This window comes from Labrus mixtus, chromosome 9 (assembly GCF_963584025.1).
Source record: "Labrus mixtus chromosome 9, fLabMix1.1, whole genome shotgun sequence".
Taxonomy (NCBI): domain Eukaryota; kingdom Metazoa; phylum Chordata; class Actinopteri; order Labriformes; family Labridae; genus Labrus; species Labrus mixtus.
This window is the reverse complement of record NC_083620.1, coordinates 10,776,593-10,802,408: the sequence shown is the minus strand read 5'-3', so window position 1 is coordinate 10,802,408 and position 25,816 is coordinate 10,776,593. Positions and strand designations below refer to the sequence as shown.

Here is a 25,816-nt window from a genome sequence, read left to right as displayed (position 1 = left end):
AGTAATTAATTAATTATTATTGTATCCAACAAAGCAGTTTGTTTGTTATTATAACTTTAAGACCGGGGTAACAGGACACACTCGCTTCAAGCCGTAACCAGGAAGTGACGTGGCTTCTTCGCTGTTGACGCCGGGGCGGGAATTTCCTGCGTGCTGTGCGTGTGCGTGCGTGTGTCTGCTAACGCACGTCAAGATGGAGAAGTTGTCAGGAACACAACAGCATGCTACTCACAACATAGGACCACATGTTACATCTGCGGCTATTTAAAAGTGCAAGATGACATGCAGTGCAGTCGTAAGAGGTCAGTAAACTGAGGGCTTGAATGAACCTTTGTGAATGAAGTTAAGCTGCTCTGTCACTACTGTTCTATTGCTAAAGCAGCCTGTTTACAAGGCCAAATGTGAGTTCTGATTTTCACGTCTCATGTTATGTAGATAGTTTGTATTTGAAATGAGATGTCATCAAGGCTATTTGGTTTTTTTTGTTGGCAGATTGTGAACGAAAAACTTAACTCCCTCTTATCAACATCATTTCCTGTCATGCAAAGGAGTCTACTGATGCAAGCTGTGTCCCCCATACATTGTTAAGCATGAGTCTTGCCCTTCATGACCTCTTGGTCTGCTGCAGAGGGCTGGAGAATGACAAAGTTACAGAGAGGAAGGTAATCACAGCTGCTTTCTAACTACATGTTAGAAACAGATTTGAGATCTCTTGCTCTAAGCCTTTGCTAGCACTACTAATAAATCATATGCTGTAATAGTTGTGTCTTCTCTTTATGCCTCCAGAAAGAAGCTGAACGCTTCAGGCGGCTCATTAAAACTCCAGAGGTTGTACAGGAGTTGGATCGTACCTCTGGTATTAAATCTAAAGCCTCCAAGCAACTCACATGGGATGCTGTTTTCAGGTACCTGTCAACGCATATTTGCACTGTTTCACAATGTGACAAATATAACAAACACAGTTCTCCATTGCAATACTGGTCATACATTGGTTTTATGTGATTATGTGGGCTATTCTTGCACATCTTCTTCTTGGTGTTATTTTTCTATTAGCTGCCTGCCAAAAAATGGGTCTAGTGTGTTTCCACTGTATTAATCTATTGTAACTTTTGTGTATTTGCATCATTCACAGATTAATACCAACTCACTGTGGCAAACCTTATTGTGCCTAGAAACCAAATAGTCATTGGCCTTTTATAACTGGAATCAAAAATGTTATGCAAAACACCTGTAAATCCTACATATTCAAATTAAGTACTTGATGAAGAATTCTTGTTTTTGTTTGGCTTCAGTCATTTGTCAAAAAAAAAAAAAAATCCTCTTGATTGATTATGTACTTTTTATTCTGTTTTCGTGTGCTCTTGTTTCCATGTCAGATTTCTGCAGCATTATGTCCAGAAGGAGACAGAAAGTATGCAATCAAGTAAATCCAATGTCAGTGCAACTACTCTGGCCATACGGCAGAAGAAGATGGCTGATACGTGCAGCTTGATCAAATACTTCATTCGTTATGCAAACAAACGTAAGGACACTATCTTTGCAAGATCTAGTTTGAAACAGCAAATTTAAGTCTAGTTTTAAGAGTACAATTGTAAGTTGAATGGATATAAAACTATTTCATATAATATTACCTATGTAGCTTGTATTTGTTCAAATCATGTATGTTATAACTGTACCAGAGCAGCATACAGCAACAAATCTAAATGAATATTTTGAACATATTGAGGCTGCAGTTGAGTGTGTCTCTCTCTGCAGGCAGGCCTAGTCTAAAGTGCAGTGAGCTGCTGAGACATGTGATGGATGTCCTTCAGAGTTCATTCAGCTGTTCAGCCTATGGAGAAGATTATAGCAGCATTCTATTGAAGGATGTCCTCTCTGTCCGCAAGTACTGGTGTGACATCACGCCACAGCAGTGGGAAGGTCGGGATATTCATCTGCATTATAGATTGATTATATAACAATTTAAGCAAAATGTCATAAACAATTATGCTATTGTAATGCCATCTTGCCTTAGTTTACTGAATACCATTTCTTCATTGTTGTGATCCTCAGGTCTTTTGGATTTGTACTGTGGCTTTTACAACTCTTCATCCAAGTCCATCAACCGTGTGTTGGTTAGCAGAGTCATTCACACGCTGGTGCAGGGCTGCTGCAGGCAGACTGATGGATTCAACAACTCTCTGTTCAGCTTCTTCTCCAAAGCACTGCTGAATGCCAGGTAGAAATGAGCATGATGTACACCAGTTGAATATTTACATACAAACACAATGCACTTCTTTATTATCATTGATATTTTTTCTCAATCTAAGGCAAGAGAAGCACTTGACTGTTTTGGAGCACCTCCTCTCAGCTCTCAACATCTTTTTAAGATCCGCGGCTATGAACTGTCGGATGAAGGTGTGTCATTTAGGAGAGGAGCTTCTGCCTTCCATACTGTATGTCTGGGCAGACATGAGGCCCAGCGCAGCTCTCAAAGAGGAGATTGTGGAGTTCTTTAAACTGCAGATTTGTGTTCATCACCCCAAAGGAGCCAAGACACAGGATACAGGTAGAAATCTCTGTCAGCCAAGAGTGCACACTAATAGATTCCCATCCAAAACAATCTTTGCAAGCTGCAGTAACCAAAACACCGTATAAAGCTTTTTACCTTGAATCTGTTCAACTAGTGGCTGAAATCAGGGATTTCTTTGCAAAAATGCATCAAAATGTAAACTCATGGTTTAAAGCAAAATATCTTAAAGCTTCCAAACAGATATGTCTGTCTAAAAGCAATAACCACGTTTCCTCTCTCTCTTGTATCTTAGATGCTTATGCAGAGGACTGGGCCAAATGGCGATGTCTGCTTTACAACTTGTATGATGCCTTAATCAGAGAAATCAGCCAAATAGGCAGCAGAGGGAAGTATGTCACAGGGACACGACACATCGCTGTCCAAGACAATCTGATTGAGCTCACAGCTGACATCTGTCACCAGGTAACGGCGATCAAGTCTCAAGTGTGCAGAGAGAATATAATATTGTTAATTTGTGTTATTATTTTGAAATAGTATAGCCACTTTGTAGAAGAGAAATATCAGAATATATGAAAGCGCACTTATTTTCCTGCATATAGCTGTTCAGGGATGACGATGACACCCACGTCTTGGAGGTGACTCAGGCCTCCCTCAGAGCGACCCCCATGGGCAGTCCGACGCATGGAGCAGCTAGCAAGCGACGACGTATTGAACTGGGCTGGGGGATCCTCAGGGACAGTCTTCTGCCTCAGCATAGTGACTTTGATGTGATACCATGGTATGAAAATCACATCAATAAAATAACCTTTAAAAGCAAACAAGAATGTAATGAGTTCAACATTTTGAATGGTTGTCTTTATCGTTGACGTTTTTTTTTTTTTTGGGCAGAAAAACACAAAGTAGCCTGATGTTTCTCTGATTGATCTAATTAATGACCAAAGATCATTTCAAGTTATTTCACCCAACTTATATTTTCTTGTCAGGCTGCAGATCACTTCAGTGCTCACCTCCAAGTACCCATCCATGGTGCCCAGCCAGGAGCTGGTCCCACTGCTGTCTGTGTTGTACCAGCTCCTGGCAGAGCAGCGGAAAGGAGAAAGGGGCACGTATGTAATGCGCTGTCTCAGGGATTTGGCCTTGTGCCAGGCTCGCTACCCAGAGAGGGTCCAAGGCCACAGGACAGAGTTGGGCAGGCTGTGGGGTCGGGTGTGGGCTCTAGCACTGCGAGGGGTCAGTTCACCTCAGACAGTGGTCGATAGCCTGGACCTGCTCAGCTCTATAGTCCACGGAGGACTCATCAATGTAGACAGAGAATTCTGGAAGCTTTATCTTGGATCAGTGTGTAAACCATCTCAGTAAGTGTCCACCATTTCTAAATATACAACTTAAGTATTTGTTAATACTGAAAATGAGTCATCCTAATAACACAGTTATCATGCCTTTGCATTTAGTAGCCCCCTTTTTTCTGTGTGTCACACAGGAGTGCTGCTCTCTGTCTAGCCCAGGCTCTGCTGAAGTTCCAGGTCCCTAAAAGTCTAACCATGGGCTCAGCGTGGGAGTGTGTGGGAGTTACAGATGGCCATGCGTCAACTACCCTGAAGGAGACCCTCACAGCCTGGCTGCTGATGTCCGATCAGAGCGATGAGATGGAGGAAAGCTCAAGACCACACCCTATTATTTGCAGGTTGGTGCTGCGTTGCCTTTTCATGTGAACTTAATTTGTCTTATATTACATTATAAATTACATACTGGTGTTCTCTGGGGGAATTTTTGTTTGCATTTATAAAAACAGAAAATATACAGTTTAAAAAACGTTTACAGTCTTTGTCGAGATATAGCTATCTTTTCTTTGATTTTGGGATTTAGGTCTGTAATTATATGTTATTTCTTGTTTGCAGAGACTTTTGTTACAATCTAATAGCAAACCTCCTGGTCTCCCTGACCCTGAAAGACACAAGAACTGGCCTGATGTTTCTGCAGGGAATCGATGAAGTACAAAGGTGAGGGAAATAATCCTTAATAAGACCAAAACTACCTACCTTTTAAGTACTGCTTGTACCCCTTTATCGCAAAATCTTCTTTTGGCATCATGGTTTTTTGTATCCTAAAAGACATTCAGTGTTGGTATCAACTTTCTCCATCTTCTTTGTGCTGTGATAATATTTTAACGCATTCCATTTTCTATCTTTTTATTTTAGTTCCTTTTTCCAAGAACATAACTCCTCCAATGCCAAAGACAATCTGGAGGAGATCGAGAGGCTGTATTTGCAGTTCAGCTTCAACATGCTGCCCTCAGACATGCAAGAGACTGAGGGTTCTGTGAACGTAGCTTCAACTAACGCCCAATTTTCTGATGTCCCAAGCCTCAGTAACAAATTGGAACAATCACTGCTCTGTGTAGCTGACAACCTTCTAAACTGCTACTCTCCTGATGTGAGGGGAAGGTCATTCTCTGACTTTACTTGTCTGTGTTGTTGTTTCAGAGAATTGTGGTTTTAATTCTGAGTTTCCCTGTGCAGTCTCAGTCCGTCCCTCCGGAGTGCCTGGTGCGCTGTTCCAGTTTGCTGACTGGTGTTCTAGCAGGTTATATTTCCACTGGCTGTCTGAGTGAGGAGAAGGCCTGCCAATCACAGCTCTTCACTAAAGTCAAGGTATCATGCATCTAAACATTTAAATGTACATTTCTAGTAGGTTATCATTCTTGATTTAGGATGATTAATTACCAAAACAATCCCCAAAACATTACATCAGAGAAGACATTGTTAATGTTGAAATGTTGTTGTTTTGGTTGTGTTTTGTTTTTTGTTGTTACCAGGCTCTGGCTCAGGACTTAAGCGGTTTTGTTTCTAGTGTGAAAGTGAAGATGACGGAGGAAGGTACGATGAGCACACTGAGAGCCGTCATGAAGCTCTGCACAGAGTCCACCTGCAGAAAAAACAAGGTAAAGGACGCCTGCATCATGACTGACTGATTCATGCTGAAATATCAGCTGCAGTAAGATTAATCAGGTCTAGACAACCCAACCATCTTTTTTTTTCTTTGTTCCGCAGGATGTTTGTTCCATCTCCTACAGTCTCTTCCTTATGATCCTGCCTGCTAGTCTCCTGAGTGAACTGGCTGAGATCTGCAAAATGTTGGTTAGTCATAACAAATGTATGATTTATGTGACCCTGGGTGAAAGAACTTACAATCATTTCAAAAATAACAATGTAATATAATCTTACTACATTGTCTCTTCAGTTAATCAGCGCTTCTAAGAGAGTCAGTGTTGTGGAAGAAGACACTCACATGGATGTTGACTGGGACGGGACTAGAACCCAACAAGGGGACAACATTGACTTGTTTGAAGATGATGAAGAGTCCCACAGCAGCACCAATGGAACCCAGAGACAGACAGGAGACAACAGTGACACTACCTGTGGGCCAGGTAACATGTCATTCGGTCAATCAGTTTATATTTATATATATATATATATAACAGGTGTACAACATACTCCGTGTTACATCTTTTTGAGAGTAACAACATTAATCCAACAAGAGCAGGCACTCAGCAACGGTGGTATTGCAAAAACCTTTAGCAAAGCAGGATTCATTCAGACCCCTGCTGCGACCACACGTCATCACTCGCTCTCTAAATCAGAGTCATCCCTCGGATTAGAAAAAAACAGGGATGGGCAACTTTGGTCACAGAAAGGGCCTCATTCATTTAATTCTCACTGCCAGAGGGTCGAACTGTAGTATACAAAAACGATTACAGTCAATTATGTCTCAAATTTAACTCAACATATTCCAGTGATCAAATATTTGTATGGACATATTTCTGGTTTTCACGATTTCATGCCAGATTTTGTCATGTTTTCTTCATGTTTCCAATGAATTGATGTGTAAAAATTGACCTGAGGGCCACATTGAGGGTTGATGGGGGCCCACCACTGATTTATAATGACATTACAACACAAATTGGACCCTTGAAATAGCTTACCTGAACAGCAGATCATGTATCTCCAGTAGCAATCTGTGACATTTTAAAGGCAAAATTGGGGAAACCATTACAAGTCAATCAACCTCCCCTCTGATAGAAACTACTATACAGCTTGAAGAATGTTTTCCAATCGCATTTCAGCAACAATAATCTCTTTGACGATGTTCTTTTTGTTCTTCTGTACATCAGGTGCAAAAAGTATGTTAGCAGATGATCATATGGCCCTCCAGGACCTGGCTCTCCTTGCAGTCCTGGAGTTCCTGTGTGAATGCGGTTCAGTCCAGCCTGTCCAACGTCTTCTCTTCAAACCACAGGAGGTGCGGCGCAGGCTGCTGCTGCTGTTGGAGCAAATTGACTTTGGCAAAGCCGTGCACCTCAACATGGTGGGTGTAGCGGCTGATGTTGAGAATCATGGTTGCACAGGGAAGTAATGGTGCAACTGATGAATGTATATGAATCTCTTTCAGTATCTGGTCCTGCTGAAGAAGCTGCCAGCTGATGACTCGCTCTCCCCCGAGGAATTTGACTCACTGCTTCGTCCTCTAGCGTAGGGACATTTTTCTGTGACCCTTACTTATTTTCATTTTGATATGGAAGTGTTATCAACAAAATGTTAACTCTGAGCATGCCTCTCTGAGTGAGTGATTTGTTTTAAACCCATCCTTTTTTGTTTCATAATTAGAAAATGAATTTAAATGTAATCATGTGCTTTACCTAATTTTTTTGTTTGTTGTCCCGTATTTACAGGGAACTGTGTTCACAGTACCGACAGGACCAAGAGCTCTGTGCTGCCGTCCTGCTGGGTTTAATACCCTCCATTAAGAGCCTGGGAGAAACCCAACACACCGCAGAGGAAATGAGACATGTTCAGGGATCTCTGCTACAAGTGGTGTCTGGATTCTAGTTAGTGGCATGTTTTTATTCAACATCAACTGATTGTGTTAATGAAATCCTCTTTTGGTGGCAAGAAGTAAAAGTTTGATGGCCAAGTTACTTTCAGTTTAATTTGAATTGACAACTACAGTACAAGACTTCAAACACGAGTTGTAGTTTTATACAAATCTCCCTACCTTTACAAAAGTGAAATTTACATGCATGTTATCTGGCTTTTGATACTGACTTAAAACCCTTTCTGTGTTTCAGTTTCCTCAGCCAAACCAGGAAATGCATAGCAACTGTGCGAGCTGCTCTGGTGAGATGTTTTGTTGCACTGCTGGAGGTAAGATCTCTTACTGTTTTATTGGTCTGAACAACAAAATGTTGTGAATTCAATTATATAAGCCACAGGGAACTATTTTATATGTTTAGCTGGAAGCAAAGTTGGAGTTTTTCTGATTGAAAAGCTACTTTCACTGTGTCTTGTCTTTAACAATTGTTAAAGAAATCAAATCTTGCAGTTGATAATTAAACACTTGTACACTGCAGAATGATAAAATAGATCCTCAAGGTTTCACATATATCCTCTTGATTACCGATATATGTCTCGTTCTTTAAGTCCTTCTCCTTGTAATTTTTGGAATCTCTTTCTTCTGATAGGCTGATCCGTGCTGTAAGTGGGCGGTCCTGAGCATCAGAGGGCCTGAGAGCGAGGAAGACCATCCCATATCTGCTATCCTTCCATCTTACCTTGCAGATACCCACCACCAAGTCCGCATGCTTGTAGCCGTGTCATTGGAAAGGTAGTTGTAGCTGGAGGGTGGACTAAGCACCACTAGAAAAAAGTTTAAGATTAAATCAAAGCGTGAAGGTCATTAAGTGAATCTTCGATCTGACTGTCAGAATTATCCTCCTGTTTATCCAGATTGTTTCTAGAGAGGAACCCAGAGCACCCAGATAAAAGGAAAATGCTGCCGCTTAAACAACAGCAGGCAGCTTTTGAGACCATTTACCTAAAGGCTCAGGAAGGAATGAGGCTCCCAGTAAGTTAACTCATGTGATATAATACAAAATCAGAACTAGGGTTCTATGTTTTTGCTCTGCCTCAGTTTGGATTTCTGAATGCTTCTTTTTGTGACACAGAGAACCAGCTCTTCAGAGAACCAGCAGGACGAGGCGTTTAACCGCAAAGCCACCCTGCTGAAGAGTTTGTCTGTTGTACTGTGTTGTAGCCCAGTTTGTGAAAAGCAGGCTCTGTTTGCCCTCTTCCAGTCCTACAAGGAGAACAATGTAGAGGAACAGTTCATCAAAAAGGTAACACTTTAAGGGCCCTGTGTATGTTGGAAACACTAAACGCAGCTTTGTTATAGAATCCAACGCTTTATAGAGCTTTCTATTTCAGTAGCCTTCTTAACTATAAAACAAATAACCAATGGAAGAGCACTTTAAGATGAACCTTTTCTGCCCTCCCCACAGATGTTGTGCAGTGTATCCAGGTCGCTGGGCTACAGGAGTGTGAAAACATTTGTCAGCTCTCACTTATTCTACTTGGTGGCTGAGTGGCTGGCGCAGAGACAGTCTGATGACCGCTACACTCTTGGATCTTTTCCCTACCCCGTCCTTGACCACGACACAGTCAAAGATTTCTACAAGTGAGTAAATTACTCACCTGTTTTTTTTCATCTTATGTAAATGATCTCACATGAACACAATCATCAGGGTTAGTTGTTAACATCCGGCACCCCTGTTACCATGATTCCCCTCACAGCTCTTCCTACCAGGTATTGATCCCCCACCTGGTCATCCTGGATGACTTTGAGCAGGTGAAGTCTATCGGCAGGTATCTTGGGAAGGACTGGAAAGAGTTGTTGGCTGACTGTTTCCCCAAGATCATGGTGAATATCCTGCCATACTTTGCCCCGTCTGGCCAGGATCCTCATGTTGCACAGCAGAGAGAGAAGGCGCATAGAGTGTACGATCTGCTTCAGGATGCCAACTGTCTGGGAAAACAGGTAAACATCCGCCTCATCTTCATGTTCTGTGAGAACTGAGTCAGTTATTTTTATTTGATCATATGATGAAACAAAAAACAAAAAATAATATATCAACCTTCTAAAATAGTGAATTGACACGGAAGGAGAAAACATCATTTTTATGTTCAGTATGTAAGGAAAGTGCTTTTGTGAGGTTGTCATAATGTTATGTGACAGAGGCCTTTATGTAAAATATTTGAATTATATAAAACTTTTTTTGGTACAAAAATAGGAAAAGGGTAATACCAGGTTGCATGCCCTGTAGTGTGTCTGTAAGTATTTTAATGCTTCATTGAAATGTTTTTGGCTTGTTTAAACAGCAAATCGACAACCTGATCCACAGTAACTTGGCTGACATAGTAGTGGAGCTGCTGATGACGCTTTATGAAGGAAGTGGGGCTGAAGGAGACGGAGGAGACCTGAAACGCTTTATAGGGTAACTTTAGTTATGCAGATATAACATAAGATTTGGTGCACTCATGTAGTCTGTAGTCTATATATTTCTATACATTTACATTTATTATATAATGAAAGAGTCTGGTGACTGAATTACCTTTTTCTATCCCTCAGGGAACTGGACCCTGCACCAAACCCACCATACTTCAGCTCCTATGTCATTAAAGCTACGCTGGACTATCTAAGCATGTGCCACAGTGCAAACCACAAGTCTTTGGTTACCATTTTGTCAAAAACTCCGGTAAGAGGTTTGTGTTATCACCTCTTGTACACAACTTATCAAATCATTGATTGAATGGTTTGACCTTTCTTAAGCCTCCTAAACATTTAATAGAGAATAGTCCCTGTTGGATGGGAGGGGGGGGGGGGCAGGGGGTCTCCTGAGGCAAGATATGACTTAAAAATAATTTCAGACAGAGCAACAGAGACCACTATACGACACTATAATGACAATATTTGCCTTATATCAGTGCTACGTGTAGTTCGACAAAATCACGATATCAACTGAAAAGTGGAGAAGAACATACTTTCAAAAACATCATGCTATCATGCTGCGTCCTAACATCAGCTCACTTAGACTTCATGTGGTAAAATTACTTCAGGGCTGGCAGGAGAAACTCTAGAAAAAGTTTTTTTTAAAAAGTAAAAAATGTTTGTTTGTGGTCAAACATGTAGCTCATCCTGAAAACTTCAGGAGATCAGGAGTTTGTGTGTGAACAAGGCTAGAGTGTTTCACTGCTTTTGTTTCCCATATCTAACAAAATATTGCTGTGACTGTGGCCCCTTTACTGGACTGTAGATTTCCATCCAGAGGATTCTTTTGGCAGTGTGCGAAAAAGCTGCAGAGACGACCAACAGCTATGAACTCCATCGCATCCTCCTCATGTATCACCTGTTTGTCAACCTGCTGCTCCGAGAGGTGAAGGACGGTCTGGGAGGAGCATGGGCCTTTGTCCTCAGAGACGTCATCTATACACTCATTCACCATATCAACAGCAGGTTGGTACACATGTACTGAACAGCTAACAAACACAATAGAAGACACTGTGTTCACATCTGAAGTGGAATCATTTTGTGTCTGTGTCTGTACCGTTCCCAGACCAGTTCAGTGTGATGAGGTTTCGATCAGAAGCCTCTCTCTGTGCTGTGATCTGTTGACCTCTGTGTGTGAGGCAGCGCTGCAGTTCTGTGATGATGCTCTAGACTGCCACCTACAGGTCATCATTGGGACTCTGACAGCTCAGGTGACCAGCTTGCCTGCCATCTCGCAGCAGGTAAGTCACAGTGACCCAACTCTAGAAATGTTGGTATTTCAATTGACTGATTTAAAGAAAATATTAAAAAAAAAAGATACAACATGCTTAATAATTAAGAAGGACAGCATTTTGCAAAAGTTGCACTTACAGGTTACAGTGGATATAAGCCCCCAGGTTTTCCACATGTTTCGCTCCCTGTAATACACTTTCTGTAGATCTTGTTTATTACCATTTGAGATAAATCTTTCACTGCTTTCAGCATTTGTGCGCCCTGCATTTTATATTTCTCTGTTTTCCAGGTGCTCAGTCTGTTGCGATTTCTTGTGATAGAAAATAAGCAGAAATTAAAAGGGGCCATCAGCAGATTGGAGCCGTTTCCTGACCTGCCTGATTTCCAAGAGCTGCGGTCTGTTCAGCGGCAGCTCAAATACAACAATGGGACCTTTACGCTCCGACAGGTGACGCTCTATTGAAAATCCAAGTAATAGTATCCTGTTTTACTATGTTCTGTTGATGGATATGTAGATTTTATTTCCTGGTGAATCAGGCTTGGTTTGGTTTGTGTCACTGTTTGGCATCAATTAAAAATGAATGTCATTACTTATCTAAATCCTCCATGTTGTTCAACTACAGGAGATATCCCATTTTCTGTCTGTGACGTCCTGTGACTGCCTACCTCTGACCAGGCTGGAGGGTCTGAAGGAGCTGACCAGACAGCTGCGTGACAACAAGAGACAGATTGGGGAGCTGCTGAAAGAGTGCCACGGTGAGATGGCAGGCAACAAAAATGCACAAAGTTGTGGTTTGTTATATGCCTGAAGAGATTTGTTCTACATGTCGTCTGCTTATTTTTCTTCTACTGCTGTCTCTCCTTGTAGCTGATCCCACTAACTCTGTGTTGGTGAAGCTAGTTCTCAATCTGCTGCAGTTCTGTAAACTGGCAGCAAACCACCCCGGAGGAGCTGAAATTCTGGGTATGAGTTAAAAAAAAAAAAAAAATGTCTCTGCTAAGTCTTGATTGCTTCATCATTTTCAGTTTTAAAAACCACAACTCTTTTACAGAGGTAGCAGGCAGCTGTCTGGGAGAACTGGGTCCTATGGATTTCTCCACCATTGCCCTGCTTCATGGCAGAGACCCCCTCTATGAAAGAGCAGTGTCTCTCTTCACCTGTACCGAGTCACAGTGTCTGTACATCATCCTCAACTGCTTGAACGATGCACTCACCCAGCAGCGGTACAGCTACTTCTCAATCACAGGGTTTAAAGGTTTATTTAATAAACATAGAAGAGCAACAAGATTGTGTTGACTGTTTCTGTGTGTTTCTTTTTTTTCTCAGTATTGAGGTGAGGCAGGCAGCTGCTCAGTGTGTGAAGAATATCCTCGCCACTCAGTCTGGAGTCGACTTCTGGGAGCAACACAAAGACAGCAGAGACGCCATGCTCGCTTACCTCAATCCTTTTAGAAAGGCCAAAACAAAGGTGGGTTAGGGATGTCTTTTACAGTACTGCAAACATTTCCTTGTCCACTGGGTCCATTCACCAACTGTTGTTGCTGACTAGGTGGCAGTTGTGTCGACTGAGGAGAGGACGGATTCCAGGGAGAAGCTGGAGAGCCAGGAGTTTTGGATTCTCCAGGAAGGTGGACACAAGGCCTGGCTGAAGACTCTGTGCACATCGTTGCTCGACAGTGGAGGAGTCAGGAGTGAGGCTCTGCTGCTGTCTCGTCCTCTGTGTCTGGTGAGCAAATTAAAGTTACCTTTAAGGAACCTTCATTACTGGCCTGCACTGCCTCATCAGTGTTTCTCTGTAAACCATTCGCTTAAATTATAAGAATCTTGGATTGTGTTTGATTTGTTTTTAGAAAATTGAATTCCAGACACTCTACATCACCAGTTTAAGGTACCAGTTAAATTCCATCATTTAATGTAGATTAATAACCCCAAATCCTCCGTCTGTTTTCAGGTAAGGGTGGACTGCTGTCAGAGGCTGCTGCCCCTCATCATTCACTCTATCCTTCTTGAGGACTCTGACGGCTCATGGAGGGAGTTGCTGTCCTCCCACATTCAAGAGTTCTTCAGCTTTTATTCCAGAACTGCTCAGGCCTCAAGTCGGTCTGCCACACCCATCGACTCTGACTCTGGTAAGCCAGAAGTGTGCCACATAATAATTATCATTAATCACTGTTTTTTAAATTCACAGTTATTTGCCCTCATTGTGACAGTTAATGGAAGAAATCTATGTGATAAGCATTTCCAATCATTTACAGAACCTGACACCGCCAGCCACAGTCTGTACGACAAGACCTCTCTGCGCACCATGCTTGCTGTTGTTGACTATCTGAGACACCAACAGAGACCACTTGAAGCTAAAAGGTTTGCAATGTTATGCTATTCAAAAAGGATTTAGATTAAAGTGATTGTTCAGGGAACTCTGCATTAGTTTGGACGTGCTCAGCCAATGGCAGACTGATATGTGTTCACTATTGTTAACTGACATGATTTGTCTGGGCTGTCTCTAAAACAAACACTGGCTTCTTCCAGCTCCTCCTGTGGCACCGTGTGTGACTCCAATTTCTGGCTGGAACTGAACTACCTGGAGGTTGCCAAAGCTGCTCAGTCCTGCTCAGCTCACTTCACTGCTCTGCTGTACACGGAGATCTATGTTGATAAGATCAAAGCTAATATGGAGGAAAGTCACAGGTAAACAAGAAGACATTGTACTGTAGGAGTTATACGTATGTTTGATGATATTAACAAAATAATAGTACAAATACAGCATCTACTTTTTTTTTTCTTAATGCATGTATTTACAAACTCTGCAGAACAAAGTCAAGAGCAACACGCAAGATCAATTTTGATGAGAATAGCCAGAACTTCACCATCTCCAGCCTGACTGAGAAGAGTATGGAGGACACCAAAATCAGTCTGCAGGTATGTTTTCAATGTCACATGTTTTTGCCCACATAAAATCTAAATTGAGCACTGTATGAATGAGTTGAAATCTATGAATGAGCTAGCATTTTGCAACCCCCACCTCTCTATCAAGTCCACCATGATTCAAAATCAAATTAAAACAACCCATTGCCTTTTAATCTTAGGAGCAATGGTGTTGCCTTCCAGGTTGGCCTACAAGAAAACTTGCAACACTATTCACAACCTAAGGAATTAGCTTACTTATTTGTCCTATGTTTTTGAGAACAATATTTAACTGAGATTGATAATAGGTTGTTGTAATGTTTCTCTTGTAGGAGCTTCTGATCGGGGCGTATCGCAGCATCGGCGAGCCTGATAGTCTGTATGGCTGTGGTGGGGAGACAATGACCAGTCCGTTGACAAGGTAAGAAATCAATAAGTACTGTAAATATTTAAAAACCTGCACACCTTTTTAATAGTGTGGCTCTGCTTTTGTCAATCATTATCAGACATACAAAACGTGTGCTTTCACACTTCATAGGATCCATACATATGAGCATGAGGCTATGTGGGGGAAGGCCCTGGCTTCCTATGACCTCCACTCTACTCTGCCAGACGTCGTGCGACAAGTGGGAATTGTAGAGGTAAGATGATGAAGCTGCATCAGCCATTGATAATACACATTTATATAGTACGTTAACCAGAATGTGAAGTTACTGTATTGAATGTTCTGTTTACTTGATGAGACACTGCAGGTTTGTAGCTTTTTTCACCGGTGATGTCTTCTCTCTCGTCACACCCACAGGGCCTGCAGAACTTTGGTCTAAGCCGCATCCTCGCCACCTATATGAGGGGTCTAGAGAGTGAAGGAGTTGAGTGGGGAGCTGAGCTAAGCGAGCTTCGCTTTCAGGCTGCCTGGAGGAACATGCAGTGGGATTGTGAACTGACAGAAAGGTGGGGCCAAGCAGAAAGCCGGCTACAGCTGAGACATCTCATCAAAGATTTTGAAGGAATCGCTCACTAAATACCTTCTTTTTTTTTTTTTTTGTTTCTCAGGAGTGACAAATCAAAACCAGGCTTCCATGAATCAATGTTCTGTTCCTTGCAAGCGCTGAGAGACAAAGAGTTCTCCATATTTGATGAAACTATGAAACAGGCCAGGTATGGTAGCCGTTTAGGTGCTCAAGTTTGTACTCAATTTGAATTCTCCACTGGCAACATAAATCACCCATCTCTGTTCTTGCGGGTTTCCACAGGAGTGCAGGGGTGGAGGAACTGTGCAGAGGAAGTCTCGAGGCTGTCTCTTCTCTGTACCCCGCTCTCAGGAACCTGCAGAGCATCAGGGAGCTGGAGAGTGTTAAACAACTCTTTTCTGGGTGATAAAAGCATTCATACACGAGTAACAACAAGCATATTTACTGAAAAGGGTCCTGAGGATTCATAGTGCTTTTTAGACACGTGTGTCTTTTCCCTTACCATATTGATATAGGCTGATAAAAATGTCTGCTGTAGTGAATGTTTGTTTGATGTACTCTTTAAACTAGGCCCTTCTCAGATGTGACCCTGAGGGAAGTCTGCAGCCAGTGGCGACAGCACTTGCAACTGCTTGTTGACAGTGACTTTGCTCTGGTTGAGCCCATTCTTGCCGTCCGCTCTGTTGCCCAGCACACCCTGATGTGCAGGGTGGAAGACCCCGACAGCACTCAGTACCTCAGCTCAGTGCTCACTGACCACCTCATGGAGCTCTGCCGGCTTGCTCGCAAGGCTGGAAATACACAGGTAGAACGTGAACTTGGGTGTGTGGTCAGATTAAAGACGATGTTTCCTTTTTAAGTAGTCATTATGTTTAAAAAAAAACTTCTCACAGAAGTTCTCACGGTGTTGTGACTATTGTCCAGCTGGCAGAGCGTGCAGTCTTCCAGATGAAGCAGCAAGGTACCAGAGAGTCCCGGTTGTCATTGCCTGTGTCATCATGGCAACTGGAGGAAGCCCAGGTGTTCTGGGCAAAGGGCGAGCAGGGACTTGCCCTGGGCCTGCTGAGACAGATGATTCACAACTTGGAGGGGAAGGTGATGCACAAACACATTGACTTGGTTATAATGGAACATTGGTGTGTGTTACAATGCTATTACACTCCAACCATCTTTATCATTAGACATTTTGTTAACTTAAATTAAATCTGGAATTTCAGGAAGTTTCATTGAACTGTCTTTTAAATGTAGTATTTCTTTCCCAGGTGAATATGAATCCTGCTCTGGTCCCGGTCTACACAGAGAGCCTCAGGCTGTGTGGGAACTGGCTGGCTGAGACCTGCCTGGAAAGCCCGGGAGTTATTCTGGAGAAGTACCTTGAGAGGGTAGGAGGAAGTTAAAGGATTATAGGCTGGTTTTATGGACAGATATCAAGCCTATCTCTTTAACAGATTTCTCTTTTTTTTTTATAAATCAGCTGGAGTGCAGAAGTGTTTTCTTGTAGCAGCTTTGGGTCACAGTCAGAAACAGAAACTAATAAGGTGTCAAAAAAGTAAAATGATTACCAATCAGCCAGGCAGCCAGCATTCACTTACATACACACTCAACAACAACAATGATGTTAAGAAATGGTAAATGGACTTGAGCGTATATAGCGCTTCTTCTGACTACTCAAAGTGTTTTTCACAACTACCCATTCACACCCTGATGGAATTGGCTGCTATGTAGTGAGACCATCACAAGTAACTAATCCCATTCATACACATTCATACTCAAGCAATTCAGGGTTAAGTGTCTTGCCCAAGGACACATCGAACATGTTGCTGCAGGAGCTGGGGATCGAACCTCCAACCTTCTTATTGAGGGACGATGGCTCTACCAACTGAGCCACAGCCTCCCAAGATTAAACTTCTTCTGTTTGCAGTTTATGTTCTTCATGTAAAGCACATTTATTTGGATGAAATTAAATAACTCATATGCCAGTGTTGGTTTTAATCTGTTGTAGCATCCCGGCAGGTGGGCATGTTCGTTCAGACACCTGGAATTGTGGGTAATGGGATGATGGACGTAAGGTAATTTAAATGTAATGTCATTAAGCTGTTATTATCCATGTGGATGGTTTGAACCACAGTTGTTTTAGGTGAACTGGAATCTAGTGGTACATTCTCCAAGTTGCTTATAAAGAGTCAAAGACTGAATCTGTGTTCGAGCTGTACTTAATTGACCCGCTGTTCGTTACAGTATTATGCCTGTATACATTGACATACTGAAAGATATTTTCATTGTTTTGTGTATTTTTAAACCGTAGTTGCTCCCTCTGCTTCGTCGGCGGCGTATGAATGGGATTAGTTACTTGTGATGATCACTTTACACAAAATACTGAGTCTGCACACAAGAAGCTGCTCCAATTAAATCAAATTTAATTGAGTATCACATGTAACGTTTCGGGCCCTCGCCCTTCATCTGACATGTCGTGATATTCCATAAATTCAATTTAATTGGAGCAGCATCTAGTGTGCCGACTCAGTACCTTTTCTATGTTTGGATGTTTTTTGTTTACCCAGTACTTCAACTTTCCCGGATGTGCGTACCTTTTTGACATTTTTATATGAACACTTTAAATAGCAACCTCTGCCGTCACTGTGAATGGGTGTGAATGGGTAGGTGTGACCTGTGGTGTAAAAGTGATTTGAGTAGTCAGAAGAAGTCTAGTAAAGGGCTATATACGCTCAAGTCCATTTACCATATTTATGTAGCAGAGGTAGTTCTCTTGTTTCTTTACTTTTTTTAATATTTTGACTCCAACCTCCTTCTGTCCCATGAGCCGATTGAGCTTTTCAATAATGTAAAATTATTGTTCTGTGCTGTTCTATCAGGCAGTGGAAGTGATCGAGGAGGAGTCTGGAGTTCAGGACTCGAGGCTGGAAGCTCAGCGTACTCAGGCCTTCCTGTCTCTGGCACGCTTCTCTGACGCTCAGTACCAGAGCATCGTCACATACATGACCTCCTCTGAGTTTGAGAACAAGCAGGCACTGCTGAACAAGGCCAAAGAAGAAGTGGACTTAATCAAGGAGCGTAAAGTGACAATAAAAAACAGGTCTGTACTGAGTTAGTTTTTTTCCCCATAAACTTTAAATCATGGAATAACCGTTTTATAAAAAGTTTGCTGGAATATATAAAAAGCAATCCGGAGACTTGAGGTAACTCAATCTCACTTCACAGGTACGTTATAAGGGTACAGAAGGAGCTAGAGATGGATGAGAAGGCCTTGTCCAACCTGCAGGCGGATAAGCAGCGTTTCCTGTGTAAGGCGGTGGAGAACTACATTCAATGTCTGGAGCAAGGTGAGGAGCACGACACCTGGGTGTTCCGCCTGGCTTCCCTCTGGCTTGAGAACGCTGATGTTACGGCGGTAAACGCAATGATGAAGGTTAGTTATCACACCTGATCTATTTTTAATTTTTTTAGTTTGCAATGAAAGTCAATTAATAAAGATGAGTTCAATGTTTTAATGTTCTTGTTTTTTTTTGTCTTCTAGAAAGGGGTGAAGCAAATCCCTTCCTATAAGTTTTTGCCTCTCATGTATCAGCTGGCAGCTCGAATGGGTACCAAGATGGCAAACGGCAACACTGAGGATACAGGCTTCCATGATGTCCTCAGTAAAGTAACAGAAAACTTTCTTAATTCTGGTTAAGCATGTACCTTTTTATAAAATCAGTCTCATGAAAATATGTCCAAACAAGTATTACTCAGTTCTCAAGTAATCAGATCAATAGATTTGTTGATTTCTTTCATCCCAGCTAATCTACAGAGCATCTCTGGAGCACCCTCACCACACACTCTTCATCATCCTCGCCTTGGTAAACGCCAACAAAGACCAGAACGTTTGCAGGTCCCGGCTGTCTAAGAGCGCTCCACAGCAGCTCTCACCATTTGACTTGGTTAGACTTTCCTGAGATGCTTCTACATTTCCCTTCAAGCAATGACTGTAGGGCTCTTTAAGCACCTCTGGTCTGGCACCTCTTTTCATGTTAGCAGTTTTTTTTGTGCAGGAGCGTACAGATGTGGCCCGGAAGATCATTCATGCAATCAAGAAAGAGAGAGGCGAGATGGTCAGAGGGATTGAACGTCTGTGCGATGCCTACATCATTCTGGCTAACATGGACGCTAGCAAGCACAAGACTGAGAAGAGTGAGTACGATCAAGCCAGCCATGTACACAAACATTAACAGATTGTGCAGCTTTTAGGATTCTTTTCTTGAACTTCTTGAATCCAGAAACTGTGTGTGTTTGCTCCCTGGGCCTTGTTTTCTTTGTGTCTGTGATGTGTGTACGCTCACTGAGGAGAGCCCCATTCAAACCTTAAAACCAGCCCTGGTGTTGAGCAACTTCACCTTTGGAAAAAGAACGCCAAATGAATTTAAGGACGTTACACACATCTAAACTCTTCATGACATTTCATCAGGTTATGAATATAGGTTATATATTGTCAATATTTATTTATCCTGATGATGCGTTGTGTTAGTTTGTCTGAGTAGAAATCGATCAATAAACATAATTAAAACAGGTAATTCAATCTTTATGTGTTTGTTTCATTGTAGGGGCAATTCCCATTCCTGCGGACCAACCCATCATGCAAATCAAAGACCTGGATGAAGTTGCCATCCCCACGATGGAGATCAAGGTATAACATGAATGAACTTCCCAACTTTCATCATTTTTAAGATGAGGTAAATGGACTTGAGCTGGTATAGCGCTTTTCAAGTCTGACCACTCAAAGCACATGCACACAGTGATCGCAGAGGCTGCTATGTAAAGTGGCCATCAGTACTGCAGGAGCTTGGGATGGAAGCCCCGACCTTCTAGTTAAGAAAAGACTTTAACAGACTCTACCACTGAGCCACAGCAAGCTCCACGAGATGCGATAAAGATGGTACATCAGCTGAAAGGAAATTGATTTGTTTGAACTCGATTGACCAGTTGAATTTCACATCAATATGATCTGTGGATTTATTGTATATCAGTCATTTGAAAACAAAGATCTCAGCTGTTGTGTCCATGTTGCTTAAGGCTTGTTGGCTATTTTGAATGATTTTGTTCCTGTCCCACACAAAAATATTAAGGCCTGTTTATTGATTTTTTTGTGTTAATAGGTGGATCCGTCTGGTTGCTATGACAACCTGGTCACTGTCAGATCCTTTGTGCCCCATTATCACCTGGCTGGAGGAGTCAACCTGCCCAAGATCCTGGACTGTATGGGCTCAGACGGCAAGAGCAGGAGACAGCTGGTGAAGGTGGGTGTGAATGTTTGTCTGCCTTTGGTGAGGTTGACTTTATTTTACAAACATGTGCAAAGACATTTTTCTCTGTCGCCCCATGTGTGTTTTTTTTAACCTAAACAATAGCCCTCACTTTGATGATAAAGCTAATTAAGTCTGACCAACCTTAAATTCAGTTATTTTTCAGTTCAGTTTGACTGTTGTTAATAATTAATCTTGTTTTTGTACCAGGATATGAAGTTATTTTTTTAGTACACAAACATACTTTCACGTCTTTGAAATGGGGACATTCTTCACTGTGTGCATGAGTGAGTGTGTGTGTTTGTGGGAACACTTGTAAGACACTTAAAGACTAATAATTAACCCTGTTCCAAGCAAGAGGCTCGTGGAAAAAAAAAACTGCTTTTACCTCCGTATGATATTCTGTGGGGGGTTTCTGTGGTATTTGACAGGGTCTGATGTCTGTTATATCAAAGATATTTTACAGGCTTAAATATTGTTGGCAATGCTGTGCGTCAAAACGAGTTAACAATTGAAAACCAGAGCTCACATGATAGGGCAAAATATTTTATTGTATTTATACTTTCTATGGCATTAGCATTAATAAAGATTTTTTACAAGTCCTACATCATATAAATTAAGTTTCTCAATACTCCTGGATGTTATAATTTACTATATGTGTTTTGTTTGTTGGGGATCTTTGCGCTCTCAATGTGCCCAGGGTCAGGACGACCTTCGACAGGACGCAGTCATGCAGCAGGTTTTCAGCATGTGCTCCATGCTGCTGCAGCGCAACACAGACACTCGCAAGAGAAAGCTCAACATCAGACGATACAAGGTAGGACAAATCATTTATTTATGCGTCTGTTGTTTCACTTGTTCACTTTAATTTCAGGCTTTTCTCTTCAATGTTACAAGAATAATATATCAGGACTAGGTTGTGCTCTTAGAGATTTATTTGGATCTTTGTGTGACCAAAGCGGTTGACATGAAAATCCATTACTGCCTCAAATCAAATTCGTCCCAGGTGGTGCCGTTCTCACAGCGGAGCGGCTTGTTAGAGTGGTGTTCAGGCACCGTGCCTATTGGGGAGTTTCTGGCGGATCCTAATAAAGGAGCCCATAAACGCTTCAGACCCCAGGACTTTCCCAGTCTCACCTGCCGCAAGAAGATGCAGGTACTGCCTTTGTTTCTTAAATGATTTGTCTATCTGTTTTATTGCCTTCCGTTTTATTATCTGTGCAAATGCAGAGCTAGATATGGCATCTTCCCACCTGACAGAAACTAAAATCCTGTTAACCTCCTTCTGTGCTGTCTTTACAGGAAGCTCAGAGACTATCGTCTGATGAAAAGCTCCAGGCCTACAGCGAGGTGTGCAAGAACTTCAGGCCGGTCTTCAGGTATTTCTGTATGGAACGCTTCCTGGACCCTGCTGTGTGGATGGAGAAACGTCTGGCTTACACTCGCAGTGTGGCCACTTCCTCTATAGGTACAGACAGTTGAATGTTTATCAAGGTGTGCGATCTTAGATCATGAAGGATTTGAATGTGTTGACGATCTGCCAAAGCAGAGAGATGGTATTACATTCTATCTGTTGCATTTCTATGCTCCTCCCCTTTTGCCTCGTAGCAGAGCGGGATTCATGGCAAAAAATTAAAACAAAACTTCATAGTTAGTCTGTAAAAAGAGATCCATCTCAGTGCTTTGGAACTGTTTCAAGAAACTGTTATTAGCATAGTTTACACAGTTAAAAAAGACATATTATCCCCTTTTCTACATTTTCAAACAGTCCCCTGTGGTTTGAATGAAACATCTGTGCTGTGCTTTGATCAAAATATAACATGAATCAAGCACCAGAGGAGGTTTGTGACCCTGTATAAACCAGCTGTCTCAGAACGCTCTGTTTTTCTCTGTGTTGTAAGACTTATGCAGACTACAAACAAAGGACAGGATGATTTTATTTCACAAAATGTGAAATAAATACATTTTTGTGGGTCTGTAGACACTTGGGTAACTCAAATATATGTTCAAAAACACTGTAAAAGTAATTTCTCATAATATGTCCCCTTTAAGGTTTGCACTGTGGATGGCGACACAACAAACCTTTTTAATGAGTCCAAAAGATGTGATCGTGAACTTTTTGCTTCGAGTCAAACAGAGAGCGGAGCTCAGACAAACAGTCAGCGATGAGAGATATAATCCTGTTGTTTAGACTTTTGCTGTCTGTGTTTTTCTGCTCTCTCTTGGTTTTTTACAAGTTACTAACAAGCCTGTTCAGTCAAAGCTCACCTGTAGTGATAACGGAATGGAGAAATGAAACGGAGGGAGGCAATGATATCAGTTTGGTCTGAGCCAAAGTACAATCATTTATTTCCAATATTTCATCATCAATTTCCATGCATGCTGCTTGAAGTGATGTCAGTCAGCAGCTCTTTTTACTCTCAAGTGTGTAGCAGGCAGGTGAGAGTGAGTAACCATGGTGACTGTGTGTCTGTTAATCAGCGTTATCCCGACCCCTCTATGAATAGAACTTAGAGATTGCAGTAAAACTTACTTTGACCATGTGTCACAAATAATCACATTCTGCATTATGTATGATTCACTTTTTGCCATTTGTATCAGTCTCTGAACAAAACTAAGTAAATCCAGTATTGTCATAAACAATGACATATGAACAAAGGATACTTTTTATGAAGCTCAAGCTGTAGGAATTCTGCAGGGCTAAAATAGAACAGAAACATAAGAACTGATTTCAAATGAATGCATCACTCTGTGAAAATGTACCTGATGAACACTAAAATAGATTTAAAGACACAAAAGAGGACACAATACTCAATCACACTTTTAAAGTGGTGCAGAAAAGGCTCATCAAATGCATTAAAAAAATATTAGAATGTATGGAAAGACATGCTTGGTGCTAAAAATGTTCTGGGGGAGACCTCAAGACCCCCACTCCTGTTGTTGCCAACTATTGGATCATATTGAACTACTTCCTGTATTGACCAACAGAATGTTGCTGAAGACAAAATACATTTTTTAAATAGACCCAACTTCTCAGCTTATTTGTGCATTTAATATTGAGCTGGTCAGTAACTTGTAAATGAGTCTTTAAGATCAGTATGAAAAAGAGCCGTGATCGTGATCCTGCCATTTTTTCATAACCCCCCTCTCCAATGTTTATCCTCTGTCCTTGGTATACATAAAAAGGGTCAAATCAAAGTGATATTTAATATGAAAAGAAGTCTTTGTGTTAAGAAGAGTCAGTTGAAACTAGACAGTAATGGAGGCAGGCCTACATTCAATTAGAAATTATGATTTTTTTTGTTAGTGGTGTCAGTCTAAAGTCATGTTTATTATATGCAGTGATGAGCCTTAAGCCTTGGAACAACTAATTTCATAAGTTATTGAAGTCAGGTCATTTGTGATTGTGGTGACAATGGTGATACAATAACACATTCTGGGAGTATAAAATGAACACGACCTGTAACTTTTCTGATTTCCCTGCAGTTGGTTACATCGTGGGACTGGGAGACAGACACATCCAGAATATTCTGATTGATGAGCAGACTGCTGAGCTGGTGCACATTGATTTAGGTAAAACGATTCACTCGTTAAATTATTAACATGGAAAGTTTATTCCTGTTTTTTTTACGTAAGACAAGTCGACCTATCCTAAATCTAGAAAAAGTTTGATAAAAGTGCATCTTTTAATGAGACAATAGTGATTCTATTAAACCATTATAAGACAAAGAAAATTGGTAGTTCAACTGGGAAGCGTAATACTTGTTGAAGTAGCCGGCGCATTTTTAGATCAAGGCCTTAAGAATCAACTGTTGTAACCGACACATTCCTCTTTTTTCTTTGCATGCTGTTGGTGTTCAGGTGTGGCCTTTGAGCAGGGGAAGATCCTCCCCACCCCCGAGACCGTCCCCTTCAGATTGTCCAGAGACATTGTGGACGGGATGGGTATCACAGGAGTGGAGGGAGTTTTCAGGAGGTGTGGAAAAGATGGTTGTTGTCAGGACAACTTTTAACATCATAACCTTAATCAAGCTACAAACAAAGTGACCTCAAAGCACATATTTAATTACCTGGCGTGGTCCTGAAGTTTTTCCAAATCATGCCACGTGTGTTAAGATTGATACTCTGCCTTCCAGTCAGCCATCATAAATAATATTCAAAAATTAAAAAAAAAAAAAAATCTGTAGGAGAAGTTTTAAAAAAACAAAACGTTGGTTTGCAGACTGTGAAATAATTCAAATGAAAGAAGTCTAACAATAAACATCTGTTAAAGCTATTACAAAACACATACTTCAAGCCTTTGATTTTTCATGCAGTATGCTTTGCTGTCAATGTTCGATGTTTCATTGGCTGAACTCACTGTGTTGTCTCTGCCCAGATGTTGTGAGAAGACTATGGAGGTGATGAGGAGCTCTCAGGAAGCCCTGGTGACTATTGTAGAGGTAAAAAAAATCAAGTGACAGTCACTCAGATACATACATCTCCTTGCTGCTCTCAAATCTCTTAAATTGCCCTACCTCATTGCCTTTGTGTTAATGTGTAGGTGCTGCTGTATGACCCTTTATTCGACTGGACCATGAACCCATTAAAAGCCTTCTACCTGCAGCATGACGAACAGCAGGAGCTCAACGCAACACTCGGCTCTACTCTGGGTGGAGAGGACATCGACAACCAACGTAAATCCAGGTGTGTAAGTCTGTGTGTGTATGTCACTGTTTGTGTCACTCTCAAAGCTATGCCTCTTCACCTCATACTCTACCTTCAACAGTGACAGTCAGAGCTTCAACAAAGTGGCAGAGCGGGTGCTGCTGAGGTTGCAGGAGAAGCTGAAGGGGGTAGAGGAGGGCACGGTGCTCAGCGTCGGGGGGCAGGTCAACCTTCTCATCCAACAAGCCATGGACCCCAAAAACCTCAGCAGACTCTTTTCTGGATGGCAGGCCTGGGTGTAAACCTGGAAAAAAATGACACTTAAGGCAACAAGTCAATAGTCCACTTTTTATTAACCTTCTCTGTAATATCAGCAAAAGGCTTTGCTCGCGCCAGAAAAATCCTGTTATATAGTTAAACTGTTTTAAAAGTTGAAATGTCTACAGGTATCACCCTGCTGCTTTGCACTTTAACAGAAAATGAAGTCACCTTGTCAAATGCATGCATTTATTTTTGCAACAACCGAGGTCACCAATTTGGTTGTTTGAGCAATCTGTGACTGTTCGAAGTTCTGTATATTTTTGAAAGGACCAAAAACTGTGTCGCCGAAATGAAGTAGTCACATGTATGGGAAGACATGTAAAGGCAAGACAGTTTCCTATTGACAACCGATTGAATGTGAACGTTTTAACATTCGTAGCTGTTTTATAGAATGAAATAATTCTTGTCCATAAATACACAAAGCTCTTTGAAATGTATCATATTATCTGCCTTCAAATAAACTGCAGCTGAAGTGCACGTCCGGCTGAGGTTCAGCTGATTCTTAAGCTTTTGTATTGAAGCTTTTTGTGTTGGCTTGTATTCATTTCAT

The 25,816-nt window shown here is 41.6% G+C and overlaps 1 protein-coding gene across 2 annotated transcripts; it reads left to right on the top strand.

Annotated features, from left to right (window-relative positions):
- The first annotated feature begins 179 nt into the window (after positions 1 to 179).
- On the top strand, positions 180 to 25,790 carry atm (ATM serine/threonine kinase). Of its 2 annotated transcripts, XM_061046244.1 has the most exons (63): positions 180 to 302; positions 549 to 662; positions 787 to 905; positions 1,377 to 1,522; positions 1,756 to 1,920; positions 2,053 to 2,218; positions 2,310 to 2,548; positions 2,805 to 2,974; positions 3,112 to 3,290; positions 3,496 to 3,867; positions 3,993 to 4,196; positions 4,411 to 4,512; positions 4,711 to 4,945; positions 5,032 to 5,163; positions 5,328 to 5,453; positions 5,563 to 5,649; positions 5,753 to 5,939; positions 6,684 to 6,877; positions 6,962 to 7,041; positions 7,242 to 7,397; positions 7,638 to 7,713; positions 8,031 to 8,173; positions 8,296 to 8,413; positions 8,514 to 8,684; positions 8,847 to 9,022; positions 9,139 to 9,382; positions 9,724 to 9,839; positions 9,974 to 10,100; positions 10,659 to 10,858; positions 10,959 to 11,133; positions 11,415 to 11,573; positions 11,749 to 11,881; positions 11,994 to 12,089; positions 12,178 to 12,349; positions 12,453 to 12,594; positions 12,676 to 12,852; positions 13,078 to 13,255; positions 13,382 to 13,487; positions 13,656 to 13,814; positions 13,937 to 14,045; positions 14,363 to 14,451; positions 14,569 to 14,671; positions 14,833 to 14,981; positions 15,084 to 15,188; positions 15,284 to 15,403; positions 15,572 to 15,806; positions 15,926 to 16,096; positions 16,264 to 16,383; positions 17,875 to 18,095; positions 18,221 to 18,428; positions 18,537 to 18,662; positions 18,799 to 18,939; positions 19,051 to 19,189; positions 19,600 to 19,682; positions 20,152 to 20,292; positions 20,999 to 21,115; positions 21,305 to 21,454; positions 21,601 to 21,766; positions 23,785 to 23,871; positions 24,160 to 24,274; positions 24,677 to 24,740; positions 24,842 to 24,984; positions 25,067 to 25,790. In XM_061046244.1, exons 2-63 carry the CDS (start codon positions 591 to 593, stop codon positions 25,245 to 25,247), a joined length of 9,282 nt encoding a protein of 3,093 aa, XP_060902227.1. In that variant the 5' UTR covers positions 180 to 302; positions 549 to 590; the 3' UTR covers positions 25,248 to 25,790. The 2 variants fall into 2 exon arrangements, with proteins under 2 accessions (XP_060902227.1, XP_060902226.1); XM_061046243.1 differs by lacking the exon at positions 180 to 302 and having other exon boundaries at positions 538 to 662.
- Positions 25,791 to 25,816: the final 26 nt, after the last annotated feature.